At 30.7% G+C, this 12,154-nt stretch overlaps 1 protein-coding gene across 1 annotated transcript; it reads left to right on the forward strand.

Annotated features, from left to right (window-relative positions):
• Positions 1–1,706: 1,706 nt before the first annotated feature.
• LOC132714473 (beta-1,3-glucan-binding protein-like) lies at positions 1,707–6,428 on the forward strand. Its single transcript, XM_060697370.1, has 7 exons — positions 1,707–1,857; positions 2,336–2,413; positions 2,794–2,916; positions 4,603–4,733; positions 4,930–5,004; positions 5,393–5,459; positions 6,244–6,428. The coding sequence occupies exons 1-7, from the start codon at positions 1,749–1,751 to the stop codon at positions 6,426–6,428; spliced, it is 768 nt and encodes a 255-aa protein (XP_060553353.1). The 5' UTR covers positions 1,707–1,748.
• The last annotated feature ends 5,726 nt before the right edge of the window (positions 6,429–12,154 follow it).

The raw sequence follows: 12,154 nt of genomic DNA on the forward strand, positions 1-12,154 counted from the left end.
AGAATCCTTATCCGATAACACGCCCGTTTAACTCACAACGAGTGTAAAATGTCCATCGGTAAAAATGTTGTGAGCAACTTCCGTTCCTCGTTGTGAGCACCCATCTAGGACGTGTGACACGATAAACGAGGTGAGGTTTTCATAATTTTTGAAGATTACATACATTTATGTAAAAATATCGGAATGCAGTTAGCTAGCGATGTGTTTTCCGAGTATGCACATGTAAAGATATTGCATATTGGTGGACAATTTGATGGAAATACCGTGCAACGCAGTCACTCGGGGTAGCTGGAAAACAGGAGACAACTTCTCTCCGGACCAAATTTAACATTAAAAACGTCGATTCTGATGAAGTTTTGTGCATTCTAACCTAAAACAGATGTCCAAAAGTCTTCAGCGTAAATTATTACCTGAAAGTCTTCATAGAAACGAAGATATACCCTTTTTTGCTTTAATCCTCGTTGTGAGCACCATAACCTCGTTGTGAGCAAGACAAGCGCAGTGCGTGTCTGGTTTTAATATGTAATTCAGATGGTGAAAATATAATTTTCAATCTACCAAAGCAATTAAAACGTTTTTGCACAGCAGCATTTCTTTGCAAGACGTTGTGCATACCCCGAAGGGAGGCATATTAGTTTTGAACTGTCCGTCCGTCAGTCCGTCAATCCGTCCGAAAACTTTAACATTGGCCATAACTTCCTTATTAGTAAACGGATTTGATTCATATTTGAACACAACATCCCTTAGCACAAGACCTTCCTACGGACCTGTATTTTTTACCTTGACCCCTGAATGGCCTTTACCTTGAAGGTCAAATTGTCCAAAAACATTTAAGATTGGCCATAATGTCCGATATTTTTACATAAATGTATGTAATCTTCAAAAATTATGAAAAACTCACCTTGTTTATCGTGTCACACGTCCTAGATGGGTGCTCACAACGAGGAACGGAAGTTGCTCACAACATTTTTACCGATGGACATTTTACACTCGTTGTGAGTTAAACGGGCGTGGATTATGTCCTTTAAAGTACCCGATATTTTGAACAGCACAGCGACTTTGTGCAGATGCTTGAACACGCAGATAATTCCCGACCAGTAATGTTCAGTACCAGACAGCAGACTCGAAACTGATTACTTGTTTTGCAGTCGAGCGAAACAATAGTTTAATATGAGTGTGCTGCTGTACTCCAAGAAATATTTGCAAATTTGCTCAGCGCCATCTCGCAGATACGCGTTTAAATAAATTGTTTGTAAGACACAAGTTTTTGGATCATTAATCTTAAATCGGCTGAATTTTCTTAGTTTGTTGCAAAAACGAACTGGTATATTATATAAGTGGAATAAATTTGATTGAACTTTTATCGTTAAAAAAATATACAGGTATTATAGCAACTAGATAAAGCAGCTTTTGTATCGTCTAGACTAATATTTTCTGGAAAAAAACGAAAAAAAAACCAACACTAACAAAAACAAAACAAAAAATAGAAACAAAAACAAAACTGTGAAATACTGTGTTTAAAATAAGTGTTTAAATTTAAAGATAGATGCAATTTTATGAAATTTGAGGTCAAAGTATAATTGGTGCGAAAGTTATATATAAAATGTTCTTTATAGCAGGGACTATATCCTCAATTCTGACATAAAGGGCACGTTATCAATTTTACAGATAAGATTTTCATATAAAAACTTCCTTCCCTTGTACATTAATACATACCGTCTGCAAACGCAGCGACAAAACCTTGTGGCATGATTACCACGTGCTTTCTTTGCCTAATAGTGTCGGTGTTTTCCGCGGATGTTCCTCATCCAAAACTAGCGCATCTTGCTTCTGGAGATGTGGAGATTTCACTAGATGGTCGGTGCTTTTAGTTGTTTATTTTTTAAATTTATTTCTTTTTCTTATTTGTGTTCATTCCTTCATCTTCAATCTGTTTTTACATTTTTGAACTGTATCAAGTTTATTTCTTCAAAACCTTTTTTAATTCACTGTTTATTTCTAAATTTAAAGCATCTTAAACCTTTTGTGATGCCTAGCTTTGCTCATATCTACTGTATTTATAAAAAAAAGATTGAAAATGTGCTTATAATAATGAAATGCTGATACTATTCATAATTGTTGCTCGCATTTTTTACATAAGTCTATAACCCTTTGAATGTTTAGTATCTTTAACTTATTTTACTGTTAACAAAACCGACAAATATAACTTTGCGAATCGATAATGTCAGATGATGGTGTTCTACCTCCAGCAAAATCTTAAAATTTTGTAATATGATATCGAACCAAGCATTTGAAATTGATATTATATCCTTAAAAATGTAGTGCTTGTTTATAGGAGCTCCGGGAATGAAAGTGTATGACGTAATGTACACTATCAAGGGCAGAAAGCACCAAGGACCTTTTCATCAGGGAGGTATGTAAGAAATGTATAACTGCTACTGTTTTTGACAATGATGCTATTTAAAATGTTGAAGAAAATGCAGCCTACAACTGCAGTTTAATTAAATATACGTATCAAAGTCTCTCGCCTTACCTTAAACAAATGATTTTATAAGATATTTTTACCACAGCGGATTTAATAAAAAAGTGATTAAAAACTAATTATGTTCACCAACATAATTTGTATGTTTCAGCTATGATAACCATTGACGTTGATCAATAACTAAAATATAATTTATGTTAGTATAGTTACATGATTTTAGCAGTGTTGTCATGATATTAATCCTTAACTTTTTTTTTAAATCTCGTGTTGTTAAGTCTGACGAATTCATGCTGCTTTTGTCCCTAATTCAGCCGACGGTCGCTGGTATCATCGCAACCATGCTGCAGCATTCGACGGTCAAGGCAAAATTGGATATACCATCGTTGGGGAAATTGAGGGAAAAACTATAGTATCCAAAGGAAACTTACAACCAGGTATATATGTAGAAAAATAATATTTTATACAAATTTTAATCCTAGCTGTATCTTTATTATTTTTTGGCATTTTTTATAGTCTAAGTTTCATGCTTACGCACGTTCAACGACTTTACAGCTATTACCCCTGGTCATCAGGCTACTGCTTTCTATCTATCAATCTCCCTAGGGAGTCTTTTAACTCCGCTTAGTGCAGCCGACACTTTGACGCAACGGAATTATACCACCCTCGCATGTACCCATTTACCCCTGGGTGAAGTGAAGCAATCGCAGGAAAATGTCTTGCTCAAGGAAATTAGAAGTAACCCTGGTGGGGTTCGAACCCAGGACCTCTCGATCACTAAGCGCGCGTCCTACCACTGGACCTCTGCTCCTACTATCTTATCAATTATATATAAATCCACTTTCAGTGGAGAAGGTCAAGTTTTGTGCAATCTTAAAAGATTTTTATCATGAGCTGACGTCGTGTTGTTACAATTTAGACATTATGTCACGCCTGGTTAACGATAGAGCTACCTCTTTCGGAGGTATACGGTAAATTACTCTATCGCTACTTCCGAGCTAGTGCATATCGCTAAACTCAAGTGTCATGTGTTTTCATTTTTCAAATATTTTGTAAACTCTACATAAAATATCGAAATTCGGTGAATGCTATGCCATGTAGATTTAATTAATGTTTCAAGAAAAACGTTAAGTTGTTATATCTGTGCTTGAAATGTAGGCTAGTTGTGGTGGCATTATTCAGCGTTGAAATGGACCGTTTCATCGTGAAACGGATTAGTTTTCATCCAATTTTAATCTAAACAGTGATTCAGATTAAAAACAAATACGTTTTAAGTAGATATAAGGTATAGAAATTAAATAAGATTGGAATCAGATCAAAACATCAGTTAAAAAAGAAAATATTGAATATTTGTTCTAACAGACAGCTCTTTCGTTTACCAGACGTGATTGTTGTACTCTTTTATTTCCACAAATGAGCAAGCATGTAAGTGTCTAGGAGTACAAACAAATGTCATAAACTCAACACCATTTAACTATTAATCTGCTGAAAATGAAAGTGATTGGTCATCCGTTTTGTCTCACTAGGATCTGTACTATTGGTAGCCCAGTCTTTTTCATATTGAAATCCTTTAAACTTTAAATGGACTGTTCCAAATTCAATATTACACAAATCCATTACATAAATTGAGCAGGTAAGAAAATGAATATGTATTAAAAAGAAATGGAAACTTAATGAGGCGTTGATACCTTATATTAGTTGAGTAAAGATAATATTAATTTCGTTTTTGCAATGATGTATATTTCTTGGAAAATGATATACGAGAGGTATTTCAGGAGTAAAATAACTTGCCCTATAAAACAGTTTTTTTTACTTAAATTTACAATATATACTTACTTTATTCATAACAACGTACGTCAGTTTTGTTTGTACATGTATATACAGTTTAAATCTTTAAATTAATTGTAAAAATACTTTTTATCGTCCTTACATGGTATACCACTAGGATACTAGAGATCCCCGAGCCGACTTATTTACGAGAGCTTGCGAGAGATCTAGCATCTTCATAATACTAAGAATTTCATTCATTCAAAAATATATTATTCACAATATATAAGTCTTTTAGGATTTAATTGAATGAGCTTAAACTTCAATTCACCCATCGTATTTTTGTTACATTTTAGAGGTCACCGGTTTAGTTATTTCTCCACCAAGCCGAGTTGAAAGGTCATGTAGCCGTGTGCTCCGTGACGATTTCTATGGATCTTTTAATACAGGCAATTGGGACTATGAAGTTTCCATGTACGGAGGTTATGTAAGCAAATAATTTTGGCTAAAACCACAGCATGGTTTTCACTCTATCTTAAAAATGAATTATGATGTTCAATTCTCTACGCAAAAGAACTATCATTTATAGGATAGCGCACTAATATTTACAACTTTAAAGCAATACTGATGTTATTTATCTCATTTAAATATTCTGAAAATGATAGCACATCTTCTATTTTAAGAACTGGGAGGTGCAAGCATATGTCCCGGATGCAAGAAACGTATTCACGAGGAACGGTCATCTTTTTATTAAGCCAGTAAGTTAATTTCATAGACATAGTTCATGAAATTTCGGTTTTTTCTTTAGTTTTAATTGTAAAAATATAATCAAATTCAAATTATTGTTTGTATGACACTGAGGGAAAATAAAGTTGTTTTATGACTGCATTTTACTTCAAAATATCATTTGTGATTCAAGTATTACTTATACGAATACTAGTACATATATATATTTGTATATATACTTGTATATTTAATGAAAAATTTTTACCCCCCCCCCCAAAAAAAAAAAGAGTAAATAAATACAACAAAAAAAATAGAAAAAAAGGAAAATTGCAAATATAACTGGAAAGTTTTTTCTTATTAACTCAAAGAGTAATGGTATTGTTTAAGATCACGTGACAATTTATTGCATGCAATTTTCAGACTCTTACTACGGATCACCCCAACTATAACGATGCATCATTACACACTGGTGTTATGGACTTGAAACGTGAGTAACTAACCACCATTCAATGTGTCTGTGTTGTCAATATAATGGTGATCAGCTCAACTGATATTCTGAATAGTACACAAATTGCAATCATCTCAAATAAGATTTTACAATGTACTGATGAATAGATGTATTTCTAGCAGATAAATCTAAAAAATGTCAAATAAGAGAATATCTTTTTCCTAAATTATTGACTGAAACGACTCGGTACTTTTAAGTACAAATACAAATTTTACTTCTTTAAATCACGATGAAATGTGCATACAAGCAAACTATGGTATTTATTTTCAATGGTTTTCACATTGCATGATTTGCAGAGTCTCTGTTTTCGTGGAGTATCGTTATATCTTCCTGATTCTATAAAAAGATTATGTGATGAAGTTCTAAAACTTGACATAGTAGTTCTATATTTCTTATCAGTTATTACTTTCAAATATTGTACTAATTCGAATTCAAAATAAAGACACAATATGACTGTAAAAGATTAGAGTTATTGATATCAGCCTACCAATTTTTTTAAAAGTTATCAATAATTTTCTGTTTTATCAATAAAAAGGGAATTCCAATTTATTTCAAATTGATCATTCCATACATACAATAAACCTGTAGAATGCTTATTACCTTAAAACCTAGTTTTTCTCATTATATTTTGAATTGCGATCTGCATCTACTTTTAACTTTAAATAACTTCTTCTAACTATAGCAGTATCATTTTATTTAAAAATTTTAATCCAGTATTTAATCATATTTATTTCGCGACTTTATTTTGTACTTTATTGTTAAGAAATGTATGGATATTGTACCAACGCTGATCGCTATGGATGCTATCGCAGGGGTAGTGATGGCATTTTGCCTCCTGTCATGTCCGGAAAAATCAAGTCAAAAACAAACATCAGATTTGGCGTTGTTGAGGTCATGGCAAGAATACCAAGAGGAGATTGGATATGGCCAGGTATTATACGCTTTTGATCAATAGGTTATTAGAATCATCCTTTGTCTTGTCATTTTCATAGTTATTATATTCATTATAAATGCGTTCCAGAATAAAAAAGGAAATTCCAGATGTCCTTTTTCCGGGGGTCGACCTAAATGCACTTTTTCGACAACAAATTTACATGCCCAGAGAGAGATAGAGTATTCGCTAACTTAGAGGAATAATTCCCCTATCTTTTAAACCTCATACGAAACGCTTGGTACCTGTCCGTTCTGTGGATAATATTCCATTACCTTTTATACGAGTTTATTTTCTGACGATTATGTTGGAAAATCGTTTTTCGGGGGCTATTTGATGAATACATATAGAAGAAGATTTTGCTTGCTTTTAAATGGGTCAATATTATTGTCATTTGTGCGGATTACAAAAGCCGTTTTAATTAATTGTAGACGGCCAATGTATTTTTTTAATATAAAAAAAGGAAGGTTAAATAATAACGGAAATGTCTGTTAATTTTCGATACATGTTTTCATACTTTTATTTGAGAATATAAAGAAGAAACACAAAGAATACACCCAATAATAATTACATTCAATAAATAATATAATAATGGTTTATATAAAACTGTTGACATTTATCTGTACACTATTTCAACTTATTTTTTACAACATAAATATGTTTATCAAACAACCGTACACGTATTATCATTTAAGTAAATTGAAAACATAACAAATTGATAGGCATGCTGATCTTTATTTTTTTTATTCTTATGTAGTTGTAGTTGTTTATTCTATACTATACATGTAGTGTAAAGTATATGTTTCATTAATTATACACTTATGAAAAAATATTCAGATGTATTCATCAATGGAATGCGTATTTTAATGTTCCATATATTTCTCTGTATAAGATTACATTTACTGTTGTGTATCATATTTTCCGTACTTTCATTCGAGTCGTAACTTCTTTCATTAATATACATATTAAAATAAATAAAAATGGGACTGTAATATCTGTAACAATTTTAAATAAAATAACCGCATTTAATAAACAAAAAAGTTCATTATTTTTCCAAAATAACGGGATTAAATTTCATGATTATCCAATTAATTATATCTTATCCGTGTTTATAACAAATTGTATAATAATCATTTTCATACCACTCGATGAAATTAGCCATGTTATTATATAAAAAAAGTCCTTGATATCATCTTTTCATTATATCATTAAATATCCTAAAATATTGAGAAATATTGATAACATGAAAGTGAGTAGTTTGTTTCAATATTTTCTGTATTTATCTATTTTCAACATATTTCCGTATTTTCACTGGTGTCTTGCCGGACTACATTCTTCTAAAATCAGCCAAATCACGAAATTAGAAATATTCCAAATTTAAATGTCGAACAAACGGAATAAACAGAAAATTCAACTTTTTTTCTATACCTACGGAATTAATTAATTTTCACACTGTGGCATGAAAGTTCGAATATTTAAATATTCGCGAAATATTTATTTTCATACTAGTTTCAATCGATAAAAACAAATCCTGTATTTATTGAAAAGAACTTAAACATCGCCTATTTAATCATCTTTCTATCTTCTTCATTTTGCGCCTTTAAAATACTTATGAAAATTTGGTCGTCACTTATTTGTTATTTATTTTTAGTACGATACATCTATAATCTATTGTTCAAGATATGTTTGTTAATTGATAAAACGAAGAAAAAAAACAACAACAACAAAAATAAATAAGCAAAACATGATAAAATAAAGTTTGACATGCAATTGATAAAATTTTCATTCACGTATAGAGTGATATCTTGTTGGTTTCTTCTATAACGTCTGTTTCTTGACATTGCCTTTATCTGAAAACAAATATTGAAACAATATGAAATTGCTTATAATGCAACTTAGTATAACCGTTATCATTTACTTTATTGATCACAAGCATTAAAATGAAATAAACAGAATAAGTTTGGAATTATTTAAACTCTTATGCCAATATTGTAAAACCATATTCTTTATTTATGAAAAGCGTAAAATTTTAATGTAATAAGATAAATAAAAATAACTCTCATACGATGATTTAATAGCTCATTTGTTTCATTTATATAATATACAAGGATTGCATATCTTCTCACATTGTTTCTCTGTATACTGGCCTTTGCTTAAAGTAATTTTATATATCTTTTCTGCAATATAATGAATGGACTAAAGCAACAGATATTGCAACCCGCTGTAATAGCAGAGTATAAAGATGTTATACAATCAAAGCAATAAGGAAATAGCCCCGCCTATTTATAATCAAAAGCATGAATCTTTTCAGCTGATAAACCAGTTAGATCGATTACAGCTGAGATAAGGATGGGCTCAGACCACACGCCGTCAACGGCGAAAGTATTTACAATTAATCGGCTACTCGAAAGTTGTTTTACACGTGTCTGCAATTTGTATCAATTTCAACATGGCATATAAAGATACGAGTTACAGCGTTTTTATTTTATTATTATTCACATGTCCTATTATAAATGCAAGAAAAAAACGCATTTAGATATTTAGATATTGTCATTCTAATATCGTTTGAATTGTTTCACTCATATGTTTTTATCTTTTTTTTTTGCATCTATTGGTATTAAATCGATTTTCTTACACATGTGCAAAAGATAACGATATGTTACTAAATCATGTGTGTGTTTTTTGTAAAAAAACAATACCGATTTCTGCTCATTTTGTATTTCTTCCTTCAAATGAAAGTCACCTTTCTTTGTGTTATTGGGTCTCACTATAATCGATAATCGACAGAGAAGTGATGTACAATGCATATGTATATACGGAACAATATATTTCATAAGAAGTCAACTTATTAACCGTCAGCCCTTACAGATTTTCACATTATATTCTTAATCTATAACAAATACTAATACAAATAAACAAACATTACGTGGAAATGATACATATTTTTCCACATGAACTGAAAAAAAAACTGAAATAAATACCTTGATTTGCATCTAATCATAATATTTCGATGAATTTTACTGCACTCCTTGTGATTATAAAACAATAACACTCTACCACATTCTAACAAATGTATATTTTGTTCTGCTGAACATCTACTCTTCCATGACGGTGAGATAGCAATAAAACCGCCCGATTAATTCGTTCCAGATAGTAAATTGACATTACGCCGCATGTCAATCAAACTGGCAGGGGTCACAGAGATAAACCAATAAGCTGTCGTTATCGATTCCACGCTAAAATGCCTGCGAAGTCCGACAAGTACTTGGCTAAGACAATGGTACAGAAGTAATTATTCAGATTGCAATAATTTTAATTCTCTATCAATTTGAAGTTTTATTATGATATATTAAATATTTGTAACCAAATATACCGACATATTGACAGATCGAATAAGTTTGTTTATTTTTGCAAAAAGTTATTAGATTTCAACATATGGAGATAATAAGTACGAAATATTTTATTCTGGCTATATAACACAATGCATTGTAAATGAAAAGGTTTAAACAAAGCCACGTTTATTTATATTCTATCTATTCATAATGACATTATATATTATAAGGTCCCAGAATATCCAGACGATATGACAATTTTTCGTTTGTAACGAACAGTGTCAATAAAGACGCAGCCTTAAAAATGAAAACATAATGGGTAAATACAATAAAACATTGAGTGAAATTATATAACCTGAATACTTCTATTAACTTAAAAGTTTTAAAATATAAATAATAAACTAAAATTAAATATTCAAACAGATCAGCTTAATACGAAACTTATTACCAATTAACAACATGTCTGATGTATGTGACGTTTATTTTAAAGAGAATAAAATTGTATTTTGTCGTGAATCATGTCAAAAGTATGTTAACAATACATAATCACATAAAAATAAAAATGTATAAAGGGCATGCAATCTCTTCTTAATCAATTTTAACAATTTCTGAATAAATTAATGTATTATCTAAAACCGAATTTTGCACATAAAACTCGAAAAAATATTTTTAATTTTTATTTGTGTCACATATATAATTTTACTGTTTTTATTGTGCTACTTCAATTTCAAAATCAAACGATCATAACATAATCATATAATGTTCTACATATAGTATCCCTTTGAATTTGTAAATTGTAATGATATTTGGCAGTTTTTTAGAATTTCCTTGAAGTCAACAAGAAATAACACGATATTGGCAAAACGTTTCATGCGTCATTTATACGTGAATGCAGATATTGATTTTTACTTTTTTTTTTAAAAAACCGTTATACATTTATAAATTGAATAATATACCTACTATTCAAGTAAACTATTAAAAGCATCAACATTTTATATACACACACATTATATAAGGTAAATTAATTGGTAACATAAGTGGCATAACAGCTTTGTGAATACATTGGTACCGTATTTTGTCCAAGGTTCCTACTGACCGGGTCACGTGAATCAGTTGGTTCTCTGGCGTAATGTCAATTACACGCCTTAGCTCATTATAGAAATTACACCGTAGTGTGAATATACTTTTATTACACACATAATTATACAATTACCGCGCTAAACGTGCAAATTATTTTGATTTTCTGTCAATATAAAGCTATTTAAACGGTAAATCTAACAAATATTCTCACATATTGGACAGATGATGTCAGTTAGTTTATTATCATGCAAAAAATCAGTAAGTTTCTATTACGAAGATAATCAACGAGAGTTAATAGGGAAAGATCTGAGATAAGCATCGTATACGTCACTGATAAGAGACCTGTTCTAAAAATAGCCACATATCGATAACTTTCGGACAAGGAAACTGGTTAATCTACATGTAGATTATACAACATGTAATGGTTACGAATACTTTTATTCACATTTCTCTCAATGGAAATGATGTTCCTGGATTTAAACTTGCGTAAAGCATGATTGAGATGGTTTAAAACCATCAGGAAAATAAAGATGATATGGTGAAAAAGAAATAACTTTCGGGGCAATACTTTCCCTGCATGTCAATTTGAGAAAAATGCCGGCGCTTGGCAATTTGTTTTTTGTTTCACTGTTTATCAAAATTAGAAATGGTGATATGATATGGTATGATTTTTAAAGAAATTGGGACTAAAAATGAAAACGTATCTTTCTGTCCCAGAAATATACCGTACAAAATTTTGTTTATATGTAAAATACGCAGATTGGAGAAGTCATGAATCTATCCACCAAAGTGCTACGAGTATTAGATTAATGATTAATATCTTAAATTAATTCTTTAATAATTTTAGAATAAGCAAAACTCTGCATTTTTCCTATTTTACCTAATAAAAAATGCCGATTCTAGTAGTTACTTTATCAGAAATAATGTATACGTACATGCATGCTTGCATGTATATTTAAACTGAATTGACAATTGAGGTCTGTGATTTAACATACACTGTTTACGTATAGACAATAAAATACATTTGTTTTTTATTATATGTCTCGCACAAAATATTTGTTGTTAAAATCATCGCCAATTTAGAATTACTGGTGCATTTTTTTAAACTTCGCTTATCAATCAAAAGAGTCAAACTTTTTTCTGCCTGAATGACAAAAACCGTTTTATTGACAAATATAGAGGCCAGAGCAGATTGTGACATATGTTTAAATTTAACTTAAAAGTACAGTGTGTAGTTGTCCCTTTTCTTTTCACACTAAATTCCATTTCCAACTTGTTTGCATTCTACACGTTCTTAAAATATTGCATGTAAACAAAGTAAATATACGCTG

The sequence above is a fragment of the Ruditapes philippinarum genome, unplaced genomic scaffold (assembly GCF_026571515.1).
Source record: "Ruditapes philippinarum isolate M1 unplaced genomic scaffold, ASM2657151v2 ctg12_1_1_1_1, whole genome shotgun sequence".
Classification (NCBI taxonomy): Eukaryota; Metazoa; Mollusca; class Bivalvia; order Venerida; family Veneridae; genus Ruditapes; species Ruditapes philippinarum.